Source organism: Oncorhynchus gorbuscha, linkage group LG18, assembly GCF_021184085.1.
Source record: "Oncorhynchus gorbuscha isolate QuinsamMale2020 ecotype Even-year linkage group LG18, OgorEven_v1.0, whole genome shotgun sequence".
Taxonomy (NCBI): Eukaryota; Metazoa; Chordata; class Actinopteri; order Salmoniformes; family Salmonidae; genus Oncorhynchus; species Oncorhynchus gorbuscha.
The window spans coordinates 70,839,541-70,862,789 of record NC_060190.1 but is presented as its reverse complement, the minus strand read 5'-3'; the positions used below and the strand labels follow the sequence as shown (position 1 = coordinate 70,862,789).

The following is a 23,249-nucleotide window of genomic DNA, read 5'->3' as shown; positions in this document are numbered from 1 at the left end:
TCTTGTCGTACTGTGAGTGAATTCATATATTACTCAGTAGGGATGAGACGAATGGAACCATTTTCTTAATGCTTAAAAATAAGTTTTCCAATAAGAACAATTTATTAGTATTCCACGTGAATTCACAATGCAGAATATGGTCATATTGCGTAATGTCCACTAGGGAGCAATGAAGTTCTATCTACAGCAGTCAAGGGCGGAATCTAAAACCCAACACTTTGCCCCTAAAGGTGTCCGCATGCTTCCCAGCCGAAACAGTTTGGTAGAGTTTGTGCATATATTATGACATTGATGTTATTCCTCATTTTGGACTTCGGTGAGGGATTTAATTGGCTGTTTGGGAACACATTTTCTGGAGCCGAAGCCTACGCCCCTTTATCGGTGATTGGTCAACAGTAAGGGATTCCTCAAAGTATTGTCATTCAACAAGAGACGACTCGTATTGCACCAAACAGTAAAATTGCACGATTAAGAACTCTTTGGCCAAAATATCAAAATTAATTAGATTTCTTGAGTTATCTTAGATGAATTCTGACCATTCTGAGGTAGTGTATACTGGCTACGGTTATATTGACAAAACGTAGTATTGTCAATTTTTTTTCCCCAATTCTTTTAAGTGAATGTCTTGAGTATGGGAGCACAGTAATTTGGTTCTGTTAGGAAAATGAGGCGCCAGACATTTGAAATGCAGCATTTTAAAATAACCGGCATTTGAGAAATGTATCAGACCCATATGCTGTGGGTGGACTCTTAAGGAGTCCACCCACAGTCCACCCACAGTGCTCAGAATGACAGAAACCATATTTATATTATGGTAATTCATTAAAATTAACAGAACATGCAAGTCGAGGATGCAATGATGTGCGCTCGTTCTTAGCAAATTCTGATAGCCACTTTGAAGATGTTAGAATGACTGTCCACATTTACTTTTCAACAGGCAACATGATGAGTAACTTACAGAAAAATCACTAGCCTGTCAATCTATTATCCACCATAGTGGAAAAGTTTCCCTATTCTATTGCCTATTCCAAACAGACCCTGGTACAGTAGTCGGACGATAGATCCCAAATTCATTCAACCAGTAGTCCTAGCTGGACTACGTTTGAAAAAAAATCATTTAAAAAGCAATGAGTCCGATGCCACAGATCAGACTACTAAAAATATTTCATAATATAAGTAGTGATGCACAATATATTGGTGAACATATAGATTTCGGGCGATATTAGCTAAAAATGCCAACATTGGCATCGGCCAATGTCTAGTTTTAACGCCCCGATGTGCAAAACCGATGTCAAAGCTGACGTGCATACCTAAATACCGTAGGTACACGACGTAATGACGCCACGGAAAATTTTCCTCTAAACCTGCAGCACAGCATTCCTAAACTAGCCCACAATGTCTGCTGGGTGGGTCGAGCAAGTCAAGCAGTCATTTAAAACATTAACAACATTTCAGCAGGACAACTCAAAGGCAAAATCCATTAAAGCCAAGATAATGGAATTCACTGCCCTTGAAAATAAACCATTCTCTGTTGTGGGAGATGTTGGCTTTCGCCGACTGGTCGAGCACCGGTACCACACTACCAAGTGAGCTATTTTTCAGGTGTTGCCCTACCGGAGTTACACAGTAATAGCGTCACTGCTATCAGCTTCACGACATGCACACTATGGAACGCTGTTTGGGTCTTTGTGTGTCAAAAAAAGATACTGTCGCACTGTCAAAGTTGTACAAAAAAATAAAATCTGCAAACAAGCAAAACACCGGCCACAAACGATGTGTTTACAATACCGCGTTGGTAATAAAGCATCATTTGTTCAACCGCAACTTCTGGGGTAGCTAGCTTTAGCACCAATACAACCAGCCTGAAAACAATGACCAGCAGAACCTGCAGTCATTTTCATTATTCTTAACAATGATTTAGGAATTCTTGTGAGTAAGTATAGCTATTTGTTGTTCGCCTATTGAAATTGAACTTCAGTTCATGAAAATAAATAGCTAGTCAGCAACATAACCCTGTTGCCCAAAGCTAACATTATAAGCAGCCAGGTAGCTTCATCTGGCTAGTGAGGCTTGACTGCACCGGGTTATATGTTGTGAAGCTAGCCACAATAAGGATTAGGCACTAGCGGAATTTGCTTTTTGCCTTCAAAGTAAAAGTATGACATAAAATTCTAATATTTTTATTCATTTGCATTACTGTCAATGACATATTTTATTGACAGAAATGCAAATTAATACAAATAGTAGAATTAAGCCATACTTTTATTTTGGAGGCTAACCGCAAAGTCCACTATTGTGGCTAATCCTTATTGTGGCTAGCTTCACATAGATGAGTCCGACCATTAATCAAATAAGAACTATCTTATAAATGAGGGTTATTTTCCATGACACCTAGCTATGTAGTTAGCTAGCTAACTAGAACTACTGAAACAGATGTGTTATTTGACGTGTATCTTCTTTGACACGCAAAGACCCAAACAGGGTTCAATAGAAGTCCTGGTTGAGAATAAAACGACTGAACAAATGAACAACGAAACAGCACAGCAAGTAAGTGAAAGAAAAAGGTTTTGATGATGTTTTACTGGTAATGGGGAAATATGTAAATGACAACAAAATAACGTTTTGGTCAGTGTGGTGTGTAACCTTTAAACTAGGCAAGTCAGTTAAGAACAAATTCTTATTTACAATGACGGCCTGACAATGCTGGGCCAATTGTGCGCCGTACTATGGGACTCCCAATCACTGTCGGATGTGATGCAGGATCATATCAGCACCCTACCTGACACCCTAGACCCACTCCAATTTGCTTACCGCCCTAATAGGTCCACAGACGACGCAATCAATATCACACTGCCCTAACCCATCTGGACAAGAGCAATACCTATGTAAGAATGTTGTTCTTTGACTACAGCTCAGCATTTAACGCCATAGTACCCTCCAAACTCGTCATTAAGCTCGAGCACGAATCCCTCCCTGTGCAACTGGGTCCTGGACTTTGACGGGCCGCCCCCAGGTGGTGAGGGTAGGAAACAACATCTCCACCCTGGGGCCCCACAAGGATGCATTCTCAGCCCTCACACTCAACGTCAACAAAACAAAGGAGATGATCGTGGACTTCAGGAAACAGCAGAGGGAGCACCCCCCTATCCACAGCGACGGGACAGTAGTGGAGAAGGTGGAAAGTTAAGTTCCTTGGCGTAGACATCACGGACAAACTGAAATGGTCCACCCACACAGACAGCGTGGTGAAGGCGGCACAACAGCGCCTCTTCAACCTCAGGAGGCTGAGGAAATTAGGCTTGTCACTAAAAACACTCAAACTTTTACAGATGCACAATCGAGAGCATCCTGTCAGGCTGTATCACCGCCTGATACAGCAACTGCTCCGCCCACAACCGTAAGGCTCTGTCTACATTTCTCATCTCATGTGTGTATACTGTACTCTATACTAGAGGTCGACAGATTAATCGGAATGGCCGATTAATTAGGGCCGATTTCAGGTTATGACAATCGGAAATCTGTATTTTTGGACACTGATTTGGCCAATTTTTTCCCCCACACATTTATTTAAACTTTATTTAACTAGGCAAGTCAGTTAAGAACACATTCTTATTTTCAATGACGGCCTAGGAACGGTGGGTTAACTGCTTCGTTCAGGGGCAGAACGACAGATGTTCACCTTGTCAGCTCGGGGGATTCAATCTTGCAACCTTACAGTTAACTAGTAGTTCAGTTAACTAGTCCGACGCTCTAACCACCTGCCTCTCATTGCACTCCACGAGGAGACTGCCTGTTACGCGAATACAGTAAGCCAAGGTAAGTTGCTAACTAGCATTAAACTTATCTTATAAAAAACAATCAATCAATCATAATCACTAGTTAAACTAGTAATATCATCAACCATGTGTAGTTATCTAGTGTGTCCTGCGTTGCATATAATCGATGCAGTGCGTATCGTTGCTCCAATGTGTACCTAACCATAAACATCAATGCCTTTCTTAAAATCAATACACAGAAGTATATATTTTTAAACCTGCATATTCAACTAAAATAAATCCAGTTTAGCAGGCAAAATTAACCAGGTGAAATTGTGTCACTTCTCTTGCGTTCATTGCACGCAGAGTCGGTGTATATGCAATAGTTTGTGCCGCCTAATTTGGCAGAATTGTACGTAATTATGACATAACATTGAAGGTTGTGCAATGTAACAGCAATATTTAGACTGATGGATGCCACCCATTAGATAAAATACGGAACGGTTCCGTATTTCAGTGAAAGAATAAACGTCTTGTTTTCGAGATGATAGTTTCCGGATTCGACCATATTAATGACCTAAGGATCGTATTTATTTGTTATAACTAAGTCTATGATTTGATAGAGCAGTCTGACTGAGCGGTGGTAGACAGCAGCAGGCTCGTAAGCATTCATTCAAACAGCACTTTTGTGCGTTTTGCCAGCAGCTCTTTGTTGTGCGTCGAGCATTGCGCTGTTTATGACTTCAAGCCTATCAACTCCCGAGATTAGGCTGGCAATACTATAGTGTGTGGTGTGTTGGTGTAACCGATGTGAAATGGCTAGCTAGTTAGCGGGGTGCGTGCCAATAGCGTTTCAAACGTCACTCGCTCTGAGACTCGGAGTGGTTGTTCCCCTTGCTCTGCATGGGTAACGCTGCGAGGAGAGGGACGGAAGCTATACTGTTACACTGGCAATACTAAAGTGCCTATAAGAACATCCAATAGTCAAAGGTTAACTTCTTAAGGTATAGGGGGCAGCATTTTCACTTTTGGATAAATAGCATGCCCAATTTCAACTTCCTGCTACTCATGCCAAGAATATAAGATATGCATATTATAGAAATAGATAGAAAACACTGAAGTTTCTAAAACGGTTTGAATCATGTCTGTGAGTATAGCAGAACTAATGTAGCAGGCAAAACCCAGAGGACTAACCGTTATTTCTTTTTTTAGGTCTCTGTCTGTTCACTGAGGTCTCATTGGCAAACAATATTTCTTAGGAACTTGTTTTCAGTTCCTACCGCTTCCACTGGATGTCACCAGTCTTTGGAATTTGGTTGAGGTTATTCCTTTGTGCAATGAAGAAGTAGGGCCATCCTAGAAAAGGTTAACGCTTTTGAGAGTTGGCAAAGACTTGAAAAGTAGTGTTAGTTTCCTCTCGTCCTCTATTGAAAACAGATAGACCAGTCTTCAATGTGTTCGATTATTAACGTTTAAAAAATACCTAAAGTTGTATTACAAAAGTAGTTTGAAATATTTTGGCAAAGTTTATAGGCAACTTTTGAAATATTTTTTAGTGACGTTACGCATTTTGGAAGCTGTTTTTTTCTGGATCAAACGCGTCAAATAAATGGACATTTTGGATATATATGGACGGAATTAATCTAACAAAAGGACCAATTGTGATGTTTATGGGACATATTGGAGTGCCAACAAAAGAAGCTTGTCAAAGTAAGGCATGTTTTATATTTTATTTCTGCGTTTTGTGTAGCGCCTGCAGTTGAAATAGGTTACCCTTTTTGTTTACTGTTGTGCTATCATCAGATAATAGCTTCTTATGCTTTCGCCGAAAAGCCTTTTGAAAATCTGACATGTTGGCTGGATTCACGAGTGTAGCTTTAATTGAGTATCTTAAAAGTGTGATTTAATGAGTTAAATTTTTATAAGTTTTAATAAGTTTAATAAGTTAGATTTTTATATCAATTTATTTGTATTTGCCGCGCTGCATTTTCCCTGGTTTTTGGCCAAGTGGGACTCAAGCATCCCCCAGAAGAAGTTAAAGAAAGCAGAATTCTGCGTTAACGCCACTCCTGACTCAAAACTGATTTAGAAAATGGATTATTCAGAAGCGGCATTGCGGCCAAGCCCTACTTGACAAATCACTCTTCGGTCAGACTAAAACATCCAATTAACACTCATTAAGAGCAGTCCCAATTTAGGCCACGCCATCAGTGCTTTATCAACAACTAGGCCCAATCAGCCATTAATCAGGTATTAATTTCTTCCATTAGTGGCTAAATAGATATCATGTATTCTATGTCCCAAATGGCACCCTATATAGTGCACTACTTTTAGTAGTGCACTATATAGTAGTAGTAGTGCACTATATAGTATATAGTAGTAGTAGTGCACTATATAGGAGAGTCATTTGGGATGCACACATACATACAGAATGTTGTGGCTGTATTATTCCCTCCAGACTGTGGTTAAAAGTGATTGTGAAATGTCAAGTGTACACCCCCACCACCTAAATGCCAGAGGAATCAATGCCTCAACAGCTGAGCTCCACGCTGAGACAAACAGCAGAGAGACAAACAGCAGGGTAATAGCTGGAGGTGTTAGAGCTAGGCTAGCTACCAGCTATTCAAACCACTGGATATATGCTAACAACATTAAAAGCTGGTATTCTACCAAAGTCTTGCTATGCCGATGCAGCACAGAGAAACAGCAACGCGGGAAAAAGCAGAGCAGGGCAATAGCTGTAGCTGGATGTGTTGGCTCCGCTACCTGGCGGAGTTAAACCACCTGAGATATAACATTTCACATAAAACAACTTGTCAGGTCAACAAACATGACATCTAGATCCCCCTGTGCATCGTGAGCCCTGAGAAGTCCTAAAACAAACACCTCAACAGAAATTCTAAATGTTCTGAGGATTCTGACTGAATAAGCTTGACTTCTGGCAGAGAAAACACGAGAATGTGACTCACCAGCTAGACCAAGAGGAGGCCTATCAGTCAGTCAATAAGACAGCTAGTCAGTCACTCAGTCAGTGAGCCAGCCAGTGAGCCGGCCAGCGAGCCCGCCAGTCAGCCAGCCAGCGAGACAACCAGCCAGCCACCCAGCCCGAAGACAGCCAGTCAGCTAGCCCGGAGACAACGAAACAGTCGGCCAGTGAGCCAGTTGGTCAGTGAGCCAGCGAGACAGTTGGTCAGTGAGCCAGCGAGACAGTTGGTCAGTGAGCCAGCGAGACAGTCGGCCAGTGAGCCAGCGAGACAGTCGGCCAGTGAGCCAGCGAGACAGTCGGCCAGTGAGCCAGCGAGACAGTTGGTCAGCGAGACAGCCAGCCAGACAGTGAAACAGTCGGCCAGCGAGACAGTCGGCCAGTGAGCCAGCGAGACAGTTGGTCAGCGAGACAGCCAGCCAGACAGTGAAACAGTCGGCCAGCGAGACAGTCGGCCAGTGAGCCAGCGAGCCAGTCGGTCAGCGAGACAGCCAGCCAGACAGTGAAACAGTCGGCCAGTGAGCCAGCGAGACAGCCGGCCAGTGAGCCAGCGAGACAGTCGGCCAGCGAGCCAGTCGGCCAGTGAGCCAGTGAGCCAGTCGGCCAGTGAGCCAGCCAGCCAGTCATTCAGCGAGACAGTCAGACAACAGTAGCCTTCTATCTGCAGTGCTCCTTCCTCACTCCACCCCCTACCACCCTTTCTCCTCATGTCCTAACAAACTCCCTCTCACTGCCTGGGGCTTGGTTACACTAGCTCGCTCTCTGCAGTCCAACACACACACACACACACACACACACACACACACACACACACACACACACACACACACACACACACACACACACACACACACACACACACACACACACACACACACACACACACACACACACACACACACACACACACACAGCAGAAAGAAATGGGTTATATAATGAGCAGGAGCAGCAGCTATGCAGAAAGAGAGAGAGAAAGGGGAAGATAGAAAGTTAGGGGGGGAAAGAGATCATATGAGAAAGAGGCCAAGAGGGAAAGGGAAGAGAGATAAGGGGGGGGATTGAGAGACAAGAGAGAGGAGGGAAATGCAGCAGAGAATTACAGTGTGTTAGAAAAACACTGCAGTAACACACAGTCCATTGCCCTGGATAACAACTGGAACTGACTGGTCTTCCCATTCTAAATCTGTGGGACAATGGTCAGCATTGGAAGGCAGGGAAAGACTAGAGCAGTGATGGGCAACTTAGATGGGGGTGGGGGCCACAGTGGGGGGTGGGGGCCACGGCGGCTGTGTACCCACATCCATGCCCACACATCAAATCCAAATGCATTGGTCACGTGCGCCGAATAGTTACAGTGAAAATGCTTACTTACAAGCCCTTAACAAACAATGCAGTTTTAAAGAAAAAATAAGCGTTAAGTATTTACTAAACGTTTTTTAAAATGTGTCCAGTGTTCATTTGGTCGACGAACATATTTTTCAGCTGCAATTTACGACGACGGTAACTGACTAAATAGACCAAGAAATAACTATAACTAAACTAAAATGACTATTCATTTTGGGTGAAGAAAACGAGACTAAATTATCTGTGTGACTAAAATCTGACAAATAAGTGGACTGGACAATAGTTCATAGAGACATTGAGAGCTTTTCAGTGTTATTTGTTTGGTCCAATCCAAAGCATACATGACTTTAGCAGAGTTGTATGGTTTTCTCAATGCAATGCTATTTTCGGTGGAAAAGAAATACCATGCCCAGGTCATTCATGAGTCACCTCTGCCCAGCAACCGTTCTCCAATCTGCCAGCAAAAAAATTACTGATGCAAATAAGGCACTTTTTTATCCTCAGTTGCACACAAGGTCCAACAGAAACCTGAGTTAAGCTTTCGGACAAACCCCCACTGAATCCGAGGAGTGTGGGTGGCTGCTACCACTGCTCTTCCCACAATGGGCGTCGGGGAGCTGTTGTTGTTGTTGGGGTTAACTGCCTTGCTCAAGGGCAGAACCAGAGATTTTTCAACGTGTTGGATATTTTCTCCAAACGATTTCCGAGGGAGTGTGCACATGAAACTATTCTGTGTGGATTGGTTAACGAAGAAACAGGTCCTTATATGCTTAACTTCTTGAGTGTAGGGGGCAGGATTTTGTATTTTTTTTTAACTGCCTATTTCTCAGGCCCAGAAACTAGAATATGCATATAATTGTCAGATTAGGATAGAAAACACTCTACACTTTACAAAACTATCAAAAATATTGTCTGTGAGTATAACAGAACTGATATTGCAGGCGAAAACCTGAGGAAAATCATTTACATTTAACCCGGAAGTGCTGTTTTTCCTGAAAGCTCTCTTTTCCATTGGATGCCTTGCCTCCATTTAAAGTGATATCAACCAGATTCCTTTTCCTATGGCTTCCTCAAGGTGTCAACACTCTTTAGACATAGTTTCAGGCTTTTATTTTGAAAAATGAGCAAGAAAGATATCGCGCCAGGGGATAGTGGGGCAGCCATTGTCTCCGTCTCTCCTATTGAAAAAGCGACAGTTCCGGTTGATATAATATCGATTATATATTTTAAAAACAACCTGAGGATTGATTATAAATAACGTTTGACATGTTTCTGTGGACGTTACGGATACTATTTGGAATTTTCGTCTGCGATGTCGTGACCGCTCGAGCCTGTGGATTTCTGAACATAACGCGCCAAACAAATGGAGGTATTTTGGATATAAAAAAAAAACTTTATGGAACAAAGGGAACATTTATTGTGTAACTGGGAGTCTCGTGAGTGCAAACACCCGAAGATTAAAAGGTAAGCGATTTAATCTATTGCTTTTCTGACTTTCGTGACCAATCTACTTGGCTGCTAGTGTTTGTAATATTTTGTCTACTGAGAGATGTTCTTACATAAACGCTTGTTATGCTTTCGCCGAAAAGCCTTATTGAAATCTGACACGCCAGGTGGATTAACAACAAGCTAAACTGTGTTTGCTATATTGCACTTTTTAGTAATTGAATTTGGCACGCTGCAATTCAGCGGGTGTTGATGAAAATGACCCCGCTAAAGGGATGGGTGCGTCAAGAAGTTAATTTAGAGTTATTTATGCAACTTTATATATATATATAATATATATGCCATTTAGCAGACGCTTTTATCCAAAGCGACTTACAGCCATGTGTGCATACATTCTACGTATGGGTGGTCCCGGGGATCGAACCCACTACCCTGGCGTTACAAGCGCCATGCTCTACCAACTGAGATACAAAAGTTGGGCTATATGTTTAGATGTCTAATACATTCTGAGGCTGCATGATGCAACTAATGAGAAATTGAAAAAAGTTGCATGAAAGACATGAGCTCTGCTTCGTTCCCTGTGCAGGCGGTACACACTTCCATCAGTCGCTCATTAACAATTTGACAAGCACTTGATAATATTCTCACCAGGCCTCGAATTTCCCGGCGGCATCCCCCTTGTCTGGCTGCCAATCGCCGCGCTCTGAAGCACCTCTTAATCACATAGCTCTCTCAGATATCGCAATTCTTATTATCAAATGCCTGTCACGTGATCGGGCCCTTCTCACCAGCATCTCAGCTACTTATTTATTTAACTAGGCAAGTCAGTTAAGAACAAATTCTTATTAACAATGACGGCCTAGGAACAGTGGGTTAACTGCCTTGTTCAGGGGCAGAACGACAGATTTTTACCTTGTCTGCTCAGGGATATTCCCTTCCCCAGTTTGGGGAAGTTGGCCGTCTTTGTTAGGAAGAAATGGTCTTGACACAGTTCGCAACGAGCCAGGTGGCCCAAACTGCTGCATATAGCCTGACTCTGTTGCACAGAACACAAGAGAAGTGACACAATTTCTCTAATTAAAATAAATTCATGTTAACAGGCAATATTAACTAAATATGCAGGTTTAAAAATATATACTTGTGTATTTATTTTAAGAAAGGCGTTGATGTTTATGTTTAGGTAAACATTGGTGCAACGACAGTGCTTTTTTGGCGAATGCGCTTGTTAAATCCCCCGTTTGGCAAGGTGGGCTTTGATTCAATGATAAATTAACAGGCACCGCATCGATTATGAGCAACGCAGGACAAGCTAGTTATACAAGTAATATCATCAACCATGTGTAGTTAACTAGTGATTATGTTAAGATTGTTTTTTTATAAGATATGTTTAATGCTAGCTAGCACCTTACCTTTGCTCCTTGCTGCACTCGCATAACAGGTAGTCAGCCTGCCACAGTCTCCTCGCGGAGTGCAATTGGCCATGATCGGTGTCCAAAAATGCCGATTACCGATTGTTATGAAAACTTGAAATCGGCCCTAATTAATCGGCCATTCCGATTAATCGGTCAACCTCTAGTTGAAGGCGGCTTATGGTAGAGGAATTAACATTCAATTATCAGGCAACAGCTCTGATGCACATTCCTGCATTCAGCATGCCAATTGCACGCTTCCTGAAAACTGAGCAATTGAGAACGAGAGGGATGGGATAATCAAGTCTTACTTAATGAAAACAGTCAAATCTGCCACTCACTTGCACCTCAGGCCGGTGGCCAGCTTGACCACGGTGGTATTGAGAGAGACGATCCAGTCAAGGAGCCACATGGCCCAGGGGACTCTCGGCCAGGCTAACCAAGGAACGGTGCTCTAATCTGGGGCTCGCTCACCACGCCGCTCCCCTCTCCGGCTCTCCTCTTCTCTGTACCACACCAGAACTGAACACACTGCGCTGCCTGCACAGCTAATATTACTGAGCTACTGAGGTAGGGGGGGTTGAGAGAGGACGAGAGAGAAAGGGAGGGGAGGGTGAGGAGGGAGGGAGGGAAGCGAGCAGGACTCAGACAGACCAATGGGAGGGGGGAAAGAGAGGCAAGTTGTGAGAAATGAGAGAAGAGTGAATGAGAGGGGGTGGCAAGGTAAGAGGCAAAGGGAGAGAGGGGGCGAGGTAAGAGGCAAAGGGGAGGGCGAGGTAAGAGGCAAAGGGGGAGAGGGCGAGGTAAGAGGCAAAGGGGGAGGGGCGAGGTAAGAGGCAAAGGGAGAGAGGGCGAGGTAAGAGGCAAAGGGGGAGGGCGAGGTAAGAGGCAAAGGGGGAGGGCGAGGTAAGAGGCAAAGGGGGAGGGCGAGGTAAGAGGCAAAGGGAGAGAGGGCGAGGTAAGAGGCAAAGGGGAGGGCGAGGTAAGAGGCAAAGGGGGAGGGCGAGGTAAGAGGCAAAGGGGGAGGGCGAGGTAAGAGGCAAAGGGGGAGAGGGCGAGGTAAGAGGCGAAGGGAGAGAGGGCGAGGTAAGAGGCAAAGGGAGAGAGGGTGAGGTAAGAGGCGAAGGGAGAGAGGGCGAGGTAAGAGGCGAAGGGAGAGAGGGCGAGGTAAGAGGCGAAGGGAGAGAGGGCGAGGTAAGAGGCGAAGGGAGAGAGGGCGAGGTAAGAGGCAAAGGGGGAGGGCGAGGTAAGAGGCGAAGGGAGAGAGGGCGAGGTAAGAGGCAAAGGGAGAGAGGGCGAGGTAAGAGGCGAAGGGAGAGAGGGCGAGGTAAGAGGCAAAGGGAGAGAGGGCGAGGTAAGAGGCGAAGGGAGAGAGGGCGAGGTAAGAGGCAAAGGGAGAGAGGGCGAGGTAAGAGGCGAAGGGAGAGAGGGCGAGGTAAGAGGCGAAGGGAGAGAGGGCGAGGTAAGAGGCGAAGGGAGAGAGGGCGAGGTAAGAGGCAAAGGGAGAGAGGGTGAGGTAAGATGTGAAGAGATGGGTAGAAGATGGGAACATAGAGACAGTTTAAGTTGTGTTGTGTAGACCATCTTAGGACAACCAGACAAAGCCTGAGGACGGAAGGCAGCGTGCGTTTCCCCCTGAGCCCCTAAAGCAAAGTAGGTGTGTGTGTGTGTGTGCGCGCAGTGTGAGAGACAGTGAGATCTGCAGTATCCCAAAAAGACAGCCAAACAGACTAGGCAGACGCGCAGTCCCTCTTCATACTGAAGCTACCAAGACCCTAGGCACCAGTTACAAAGATTGGTGTGTGTGTACCATAGTGTTCTCACTTCGGCAGCCTTACGTAACAGAGTCCTCTGAAGACCGGGGCTCAGCCGTTTGGAGAGCAGCAGCCAACCTAGACACTTTTTTATTTAACCCTCATTTTACCAAGTAAGTTGACTGAGAGCACATTCTCATGTACATCAACGACCTGGGGTATAGTTACAGGGGATGAAGGAGCCAATGGGAAGCACACACACACACTTTTAGAGAGCAAACCCCATCCCCAATCAACTTCACACGCATCCTGAAACTAATCCAAGCCTCTCTGGGACCACAAAACTCCAAGGGGCGACGCTCCATGACCTCTAATGATGCCCGAAGACAACACACCATCTATCTCTGTCGGTCGGTCAGTCCTCTACATACAACACAACCCTACAGCTCCACAGACCTTCAGGCCCTATGAGCACTGCTATCTCCCTCAGAACCCAAAACACCAGAGCAGTTGAGTATGTGTGAGCTGTAGATTCAAGCAGTCTCCCTGAATCTCAGAGGCTAGAGGTGTACATAGAGTAGCCAGCCAGGCCCCACTGGTTCGTCATGTGTTTATGCCCTATAAGCTCTATTTTTGTGGCCTCTGGTACATTCTAATGCCTCGACTCCATCTGAAAAGTACAACACTGAGTTCACCTCCCAGATTAGAACATTTTTGTGGTATTGTGTAGAAAGACATGACTTTTGAATTTAAAAATGACTGAAAATGTATGAATTCAGTGCGTTGGTTATTTTGGATATTGTCTACGTCTAGATGATCATGGTGGTGTTTCCCAAAAAGAATTATGCCATTCAGATCATTTAGTTTCAGTGGAATTAACATGCACCAAAGATCTTCAACCCATCAACCATAGGCTATTTTCTAACTAAGATAACATTAAAACACTTAACTTGTCTTCTCTTGAGATGAACCCCTAGAGAGTGTCTATTTCCGTAGCCCCTCAGAAATCTAATTAGCATAATAATAGTAAATCCACATCTGCCAGTTTAAGCTACATCCGCCAATGTTCCCCTTGCACATCTGAGGTGAAAGGTGACAGAGCTAAAGCGAAGTTGGTCAGACCGTGAGAGATCACGAACAAAATGTCTGTAGCGTCCAAACGGTTTGGCCTAGAAACTATTATGACCCATCAGCGTCACGGGACTAGTCTGAAGTCAGTACATCCGATCCGCTATTAGTACCGTACAAACAGTTTGGGCTACACACACTAATGTGGAGAGTCTCACACAGACGTGTAGATGTCGGTTGTTTTGTTCTAGGACACCCACAAGCCTCACAAGACTAGTCTGGAGGTAGCTGGGTACCAGTTAAACACATTCAGTGCTTAGAATAGGAGGTTAAATACATTTGAGGAAATGGTTTTCTGATCTTTCTTATACATCTCAGATATCGGACAGACAAACTTCATTTAGATTTTTTTTTGGGGGGGGGCAGTCCGTTTATCCATGTATGATGCCGTTTTTCAATGCGTTTATGGGCTAGAAGCATTAAGGTCAAAATCAATGTTTCATCAAATAATTGTTTTATACCTTAAGGGGGATCATAAAACTCCAGATCAAATAGTCATACCAAGGACCATTTATCTTAAAACAATTCCATATGTTATCTTAGTAGAAACCCCCTCCCCTGGCTTAGACTCAAGGGTCTTATAGTCTTATTTACACTTTTACTGCAAGATATGAAATGCCACAATCTTTGTTCTTCAAATTATGCATTTTATTAAAACAGAAAAATGAAGTAAATAGCCCACATTCTAAAAATAAATTGATGGTTTTGTTTTTCCAGGTTTCCATTTGACCAATTTTTCCTCACTCTCTAAATACGAAGTGGAAAATGTAGCTGGCTAAAAAAAAATGTGTAAGCAGCTGATTAGCCGACACTAATGAAAACACTGGTGTATGTATGGTGGAGGGGGGGGCACAATGGGGACAGGCTGAAGACAGATGTGTCTCTAATGAAAAGGCTCTTTGCCGTTTACCCTGTAGTGATTGCAGCCAGAAGTTCCCTCCAGACACAGGAGGTATTCAGTGATAAGAATGATATCGTCATAGGAACACCACTGTCATCAGGAACAATGTCAACGGTCGTTTAAATATATTCATTAATGATCAGTAACAGCAGCACTCAGGACTGGTGACGTATCTACTACCACCCGAGGTATATATCACATACATACACACACAACTGGTCAAAATTTTTATAACAACTACTCATTCAGGGGTGGCAGCGTAGCCTAGTGGTTAGAGCGTTGGACTAGTAACCGGAAGGTTGCGAGTTCAAACCCCCGAGCTGACAAGGTACAAATCTGTCGTTCTGCCCCTGAACAGGCAGTTAACCCACTGTTCCTAGGCCGTCATTGAAAATAAGAATGTGTTCTTAACCGACTTGCCTGGTTAAATAAAGGTAAAATAAAAAAATAAAAAATAAAAATTTAACGGTTTCTTTATTTTTACTATTTTCTACATTGTAGAATAAAAGTGAAGAAGTCAAAAATATGAAATAACACATATGGAATCATGTAGTAACCAAAGAAAGTGAAATCTAAATATATTTTATATTTGAGATTCTTAACCAGGCAGCTACCGATCTGGGAACAGTATGTATGTGTTCAGCGCGATGCCTGCTTTCAAATGGCGCGTTCATTGTGAGAATCTCGCGAGCCCTCGTCGTTTGGCGGGCGAAAATGTTCGGGTCACTCTCAAATACATGCACTCTATTGCGCGCGGCCGATTTGGGGCACATTCTTTTCCAAGAAACACCAATTGAAGGCGGTTTGTCTGTTCGCGCTGATCATTGTTTTACATGTTAAAAACATCATAAAGCTCGATTCTGCACATAGTTTGACCAGTTTAGTCGACATATAATATGTACATTTGAAGTTTTGATGCGCAAGAGTGCGGGACCAGAAGTCATTTTGGGTGCATTTCAGCTGAAGCTGTTAGCATATGCTAATACAGAGACACACAACATGAAACCAAACGATGTATTGGGTAAGTATGACTCCTTCTACGTCTTCTGATCGAAGAACATCAAAGGTAAGGGAATATTTGTGAGGTTATTTTGGGTTTCTGTGGACTCCAAACGTAGAGGAGACATACTGCTAATATCTGAGCGCCGACTCATAGTATAGCCCAGTGAACGATGTCTGTAACGTTAAAAATAAATGTAATACAGCGGTTGCATTAAGAAGAAGTGTATCTTTGTAAATATATGTAGAACATGTATATTTAGTCATGTTTATTGCTTGTTATCTGACGTTATCTGTCGGAGCTATCATCATTTCTCCGGACATTTGAGTAGCAAGGAGCCAAGGTAAGTTGCTATCAAGCATTAAACTTATCTTAGAAAAAAACAATCAATCTTAACATAATCACTAGTTAACTGCGGTGCCTGTTAATTTATCATCACATCACAGCCTACCTCACCAAACAGGTGATGATATAACAAGCGTATTCGCAAAAAAAAAAAATCACCATCGTTGCATCAATGTGTACCCAACCATAAACATCCATGCCTTTCGTACAATCAATACACAAGTATATTTTTTAACCTGCATATTAAGTTAAAAGAAATTCATGTTAGCAGGCAATATTAACTAGGGAAATGGTCACTTCTCTTGCGTTCTGTGCAAGCAGAGTCAGGGTACATGCAGCAGTTTGGGGCGCCTGGCTCGTTGCGAACTGTGTGAAGACCATTTCTTCCTAACAAAAAATGTAATTAATTTGCCAGAATTGTACATAATTATGACAGAACATTGAAGATTGTGCAATGTAACAGCAATATTTAGACTGATGGATGCCACCCGTTAGATAAAATACGGAACGTTTCCGTATTTCACTGAAAGAATAAACGTCTTGTTTTCGAAATGATAGTTTCCGGATTTGACCATATTAAATGACCTAAGGCTCGTATTTCTTTGTGTTTATTATATTATAATTAAGTCTATGATTTGATAGAGCAGTCTGACTGAGCGGTGGTATGCAGAAGCAGGCTTGTAGCATTCATTCAAACAGCACTCTCCTACATTTGCCAGCAGCTCTAAGCAATGCTTGAAGCAGCGCTGTTGGACTTCAAGCCCATCAACTCCCGAGATTAGGCTGGCAATACTATATTGCCTATAAGAACATCCAAAAGTCAAATATATATGAAATACAAATGGTACAGAGATAAAGTCCTATAATAAGTACAACCTAAAACTTCTTAACTGGGATTATTGAAGACTCATGTTAAAAGGAATCACCAGCTTTCATATTTTCTCATGTTCTAAGCAAGGAACTTAACCTCTCTTGGGTAGGGGGCAGCATTCGGAATTTTGGATGAAAAGCATGCCCAAATGAAACGGCCTGCTACTCAGGCCCAGAAGATATGATATGCATATAACTGGTAGATTTGGATAGAAAACACTCTAGAGTTTCCATAACTGTTAAAATAGCAAAACAAACAAAACGGAGGTTTTTCGATATAAAGAGAATTCATCGAACAAAAGGAACATTTATTGAGTAAATGAATGTCTTCTGATTGCCACCATATGAAGATCATCAAAGGGATTCATTTTCTCTATTTCTGAGTTTCGCCAAAAGAGCATTTTATAAATATGACACTGTGGTTGGTTTAACAAGAAGTTCATCTTTAAACCTATGTAAAATATGTTTTGTTTTCTGAATTTTTATAATGAGTATTTCTGTAATTTAATTTGGCGCTCTGCAATCTCACTGGCTGTTGGCCAGATCCCTAGAGAGGTTAAACGTTATCTTTTTTTACATGACACATATTGCACTTGTACTTCTCCAACACTGTGTTTTTGCATTATTTAAACACGTTTCATTATTTATTTGAGACTAAATTGATTTATATTTATGTATTAAGTTAAAATAAAAGTGTTCATTCAGTATTGTTGTAATCATTATTACAAAACATATAAAAATATGCCGATTAATAGGTATCGGCTTTTTTTGGTCCTCCAATAATCGGTATCGTTGTTGAAAAATCTTGATCGGTCAAACTCTAGTAGCAACTCAAAAATATGGTACAAATATTGGGCAAAGTCAACAGCACAAAGATCAAGAAGGTATAGACAATAATACATCATACAAAGCAGCTACAACTGTCAGTAAAACTGTTCAAGACTGTTGGAAAAGCATTCCTAGTTCATGTGTCGGGGGGCTAGGGTCAGTTTGTTATATCTGGAGTACTTCTCCTGTCCTATTCGGTGTCCTGTGTGAATCTAAGTGTGCGTTCTCTAATTCTCTCCTTCTCTCTTTCTCTCCCTCTCTCGGAGGACCTGAGCCCTAGGACCGTGCCCCAGGACTACCTGACATGATGACTCCTTGCTGTCCCCAGTCTACCTGGCCGTGCTGCTGCTCCAGTTTCAACTGTTCTGCCTTATTATTATTCGACCATGCTGGTCATTTATGAACATTTGAACATCTTGGCCATGTTCTGTTATAATCTCCACCCGGCACAGCCAGAAGAGGACTGGCCACCCCACATAGCCTGGTTCCTCTCTAGGTTTCTTCCTAGGTTTTGGCCTTTCTAGGGAGTTTTTCCTAGCCACCATGTTTCTACACCTGCATTGCTTGCTGTTTGGGGTTTTAGGCTGGGTTTCTGTACAGCACTTTGAGATATCAGCTGATGTACGAAGGGCTATATAAATAAATTTGATTTGATTCCTCGTGAAGCTGATTGAGAGAATGGCAAGAGCATGCAAAGCTGTCATCAAGGCAAAGGGTGGCTACTTTGAAGAATCTCAAATATAAAATATATTTAGATTTGTTTTAACACTTTTGGTTACTACATGATTCCATATGTGTTATTTCATAGTTTCGATGTCTTCACTATTCTACAATGTAGAAAATAGTCCAAATAAAGAAAAGCCCTTGAATGAGTAGGTGAGTCCAAACTTTTGACTGGTACTGTATATTTATGAGAGAAAAAAAGACATTTGAGTTTCAGAAAAACAACAACTTAATTTAGTTGATGCATTTCCAAACCTGTTGGTGCACAATCCTAACAGGGTGGAAATTTGGAGCCTAAGTTTGCCAGAGCTCTGCAAGATGGAGCTAACAAAATGGTGAACACTAACCAGATTTTAACCTCTATAAAGCATACTTTTACATTTGAATTATGTCTATGGAAGGCGTTCCACTAGATGTTGGAATATTGCTGCGGGGGACTTGCTTCCATTCAGCCACAAGAGCATTAGTGAGATTGGGCACTGATGTTAAGACATGGAACTGGTGAACATTAGATAAAGCAATAATTTATGTACACTATATTTCTGTATAGCACTTTGACATCTGCTGATGTAAAATGGGAATTAAAAATATGTTGGGCGATCAGTCTTGGCTCGCAGTCGACGTTCCAATTCATCCCAAAGGTGTTCAACGGGGTTGAGGTCAGGGCTCTGTGCAAGCCAGTCAATTTCTTCCACACTGATAGACAAACAATTTCTACACGGCCCTTGCTTTGTGCATGAGGGAATTGTCGTGCTGACAGAGGAAAGGGCCTTCCCTACTAAACTGTTGCCACAAAGTTGGAAGCACAGAATCATCTAGAATATGCTGTCAGACGAAGAGTGATTCATCATTCAAAAGAACAGGTTTCCACTGCTCCAGAGTCCAATGGCGGCAAGCTTTACACCACCAACAGCTTTCCACCACTCCAGCTGACGCTTGGCATTGCGCATGGTGATCTTAGGCTTGTGTGCGGCTGCTCGGCAATGGAAACCCATTTCATGAAGCTCCCAAAAAAACTGTTATTGTGCTGACGTTCCATACCATCTCTGGAAGCAACTTGGTAGTGAGTGTTGCAATAGAGGGCAGACCATTTTTACAAACTTCAGCACTTGGCGGAGCCATTCTGTGTGCTTGTGGCATACCACTTTGCGGCTGAGCCGTTATTGCTCCTAGACGTGTCCAGTTCACAATAACAGCAATTACAGTTGACCTGGGCAGCTCTAGCTGCTCAGACATTTGGCGAACGTACTTGTTGGAAAGCTGGCATCCTATGACGTTGAAAATCTCTGAGCTCTTCAGTAAGGCCATTCTACTACCAATGTTTGTCTGTGAAGATTGCATGGCTGTATGTTTGATTATATAGAACTTTCAACAACGGTTGAGGCTGAAATAGCCAAATCTACTAATTTGAAGGAGAGTCTACATACTTTTACATATAAAAAAGTATATATAGTCATAAATCAAACATATTTATAATTCCCATTTTACATCAGCAGATGTCAAAATGCTATACAGAAATATAGTGTACATAAATTATTGCTTTATCTAATGTTCACCAGTTCCATGTCTGGACTGTCATGGCAGTGCATGACTGCCCGCGTGCTGCCCAGCTGACCCTACACTTTCAAATCAGTTATGCACAGCCTTTACAAAAAAAAATATTAATGTTTTGAAATTGCAGTAGACTGTGGTATTTTGAACGCAGTAATTGGAGAATAACTGCAGGTATACTGCACTCTTGACTGCAATGTTTTTTTTCATAAGGGAGAGAAGCACTCGACAGTTCATATGGCAAAACAACAAAAGTTACCAGCTAGGTACTCACTTTTTGCCGGGTTTCTTAGTCTTTGTCCTTTTCTTCCTCGCCTGCAGTGCAAGAACTGTCACGGGGATAGATGACAAAATACCATTTAATTCAGGAGAATCCTCACTTTCATGAAAATATTAGTTAGCTAGCAGGCGGTATATCGAGCTAGTTAGTTACATATAATATTGATCGCAGGCTATAGCCAAAACACCAGTTAGACTTTTTGCATAGCGAAAACCAGGGATACAAAGTGGTTGCATAAATTACAAGTATGGAGGTAACTAAAAAAGTATCACATATACTGATAACTATCGTTAGCGATAACGACAGTTGCTAAAAAAAAATTGACAGACTTAGCTAGCTACAAAATATAACTAGTTATAGTTAACAGGTGGGTTTTGTTTATTCAAATTACACAAACGAGTTTAATAATCTGTTTATAAACGTCAGAAATCAGGATGAAGCCAACTGAGATGGTCGACGTTGATTTGGACTCATGCTGAAAACACCAGTCTGACGCCCAAACCGATATTTATTTCCAGAATGTAGTTATACAATCTGAGTAAGGGTTTGGTTAAAGCAGTGGTTAGTTTTAGTGTTTTTTTTTGCTAGTCTGTTTAAGCGCCAGCGGTGTCCTTAACCCCCCCGCTCAAGCGCTGTGCAAATTAGCAATGCTAGCTAGCTTTTACAGCTCATTTTAGTTAGCATGTGGTGGCTAGCCAGCTACAACGCGTGGTTCGCTATTGTTCAGTTTAGCAAAAAATGACAACACCTTTAATAACAGTCATATGTCCAAAATCAACAGTCTCAGTATGCTGGCGTATTACTGTGCGAATTCCCTGATACTATTCATTTAGCATCCCTATTCTTTGGGCAGGTTACCTTTCCTTTCCATGCTGTAAGCGAGGCGGCTGGAGTTCAGCGGTAGGTTTTTAGTGTAGCAGTCTGCGCAGGCGCACTTTCACAAGGAAAAGTTCTACTAACTTTCACTATTGACCACGCCCACGTCTTGTCCTTGGCCCTTGGTAGACAAAAACAAAAAACAAAAAACAAAAATAATAATTTATGTCAAATATATCCTATTAGAAAATACATGTGTTTAGGGATCCTATTGCTTTATGATCATATCGAATCTTATTACCTGAATAAACCGTAGTATTGGTTCACTTGCCCCAAAAATCGATCATCGTTAATCAACCAGATGTGGCCTACTGTAGGCCAAGTCTAGGTCTACTTTATTTGTAACAGAAGTTTGTCATGCATTTGATCTATTCTGTACATTTTCCACACGCCTTCGTGGCATGCAGGTTGGATGATGCACTGTCAAGTGCAAACCTGTCCAACACCAGTCTTGTAGCTGCACCTAGTGGTACCAGTATGCACACACACAGATCAGTACAAGTTTCCCCTATTCATCTGAGGTAAAAGTGTTACTTTCCTACTATATATGTCAGGGGAGGGGGAACATGTCGTTGTCGCTAACAATGACTAGGAACTGCCATTTGGGGAATCGTAAGTGACTTGCTTCAGCTAGTTTCATCTTTATACCAGGGGTGAAAGTAAGTTAGTACGGTCAGGTACGGCATCCCGTCAAAAAAAATCCTGGGGATACGCGGTACCGGTAAAACGTGAGCCTATCACAATCAATGCAACATTACTAATAAACTATAGGCTATTATACCATTATTTATGTCAGCCGCATGAAACATTTATCAATTGTCTGGAAACCGGGTGGTATATGCTACAAATTGTGTTGCGGTTTCAGGAGATGAGTGGTGGAGATGCTCCAGCAAAAGGCAAGATCAGTGGCCGAGAACGAGGCGCGCGTGGACAGTGGATGCATCAATTCCGGCTACAAGTGGAGACAATCGCATAATGTCATTACAATGTGTCTTTCCATTAATCAAATTGCGGATGCACAAGTGCTCTGTTGGGATCAGGATGCTGAAATTATTTTGTGAGTGGCCATGTGCGGGTAGCCTGCAGGAGCGCCTTTGTTATTAAGTGATTGTTTGACAATCAGATGAACACATCATGAATGGTTGTGTTTATGCCACATTAAAAAGGCCCCTAAAGTAAGCTTCTTTTAAAAAAAGCTGTTGATTGTTTTACATTGTATAGCCTATAGTCAGAAGGGCCCACAAATTTGGCAGTGCCTGCTGCAAATACACTGAAATAAAATATAAATGCAACATGTAGTGTTGGTCCCATGTTTCATGAGCTGAAATAAAACATCACAGACATTTTTCCACATGCACAAAAATATTATTTCTCTCACATTTCGTATAGAAATTGGCTTATATCCTTGTTAGTGAGCATTTCCTCCTTTACCAAAGGAATCCATCTACCTGCTGATTAAACAGCATGATCATTACACAGGTGCACCTTGTGCTGGGGACAATAAATTGTCACTCTAAAATGTGCAGTTTTGTCACGCAACACAATGCCACAGATGTCTCAAGTTTTGAGGGAGGGTGCAATTGGCAAGCTGACTTCAGGAATGTCCACCAGAGCTGTTGACAGATAATTTATTGTTAATTTCTCTACCGTAAGCCACCTCCAACATAATTCTTGAGAATTTGGCAGTACGTCCAGCCGGCCTTTCACCCGCAGACCACGTGAATGTCGTCGTGTGGGCGAGCGGTTTGCTGATGTCATCGTTGTGAACAGCTGGCTCCATGGTGGCGGTGGGCTTATGACGAGATCCTGCAGCCCATTGTGAGGCCCATTTTCTTTAAGTTATGTGTGAACAACATGCATATATGTGTTCCCACATTCTGGGACTCATACACAAACAGGACCAAGCCTGGCCTGCTGAGGAGTGACAGATTCCATCCTAGCTGGAGGGGTGCTCTCATCTTACCTATGAACATAGACAGGGCTCTAACTCCTCTAAGCTCCACAATGAGATAGGATGCATGCCAGTCTGCAAGCTGTCGAGCCTGCCAGCTTAGTG

The 23,249-nt window shown here is 42.6% G+C and overlaps 1 protein-coding gene across 3 annotated transcripts in view; it reads right to left on the bottom strand.

The window, feature by feature from the left end:
* The window catches only part of LOC124002943 (SRSF protein kinase 1-like), a 72,029-nt gene extending 50,731 nt beyond the window's left edge, over window positions 1–21,298 (bottom strand). The window contains exons 1-2 of one of the 3 annotated variants that reach the window (XM_046310798.1): window positions 21,176–21,298; window positions 20,312–20,366 (exon numbers count right to left, since the gene is read on the bottom strand). In XM_046310798.1, the coding sequence (XP_046166754.1) occupies window positions 20,312–20,366; window positions 21,176–21,188 (68 nt within the window). In that variant the 5' untranslated portion in view covers window positions 21,189–21,298. Of the gene's footprint in view, window positions 1–11,278; window positions 11,439–20,311; window positions 20,367–21,175 lie in introns of those variants that run through there. The other 2 variants (XM_046310800.1, XM_046310797.1) reach the window with 2 other exon arrangements.
* Between the last annotated feature and the right edge of the window lie 1,951 nt (window positions 21,299–23,249).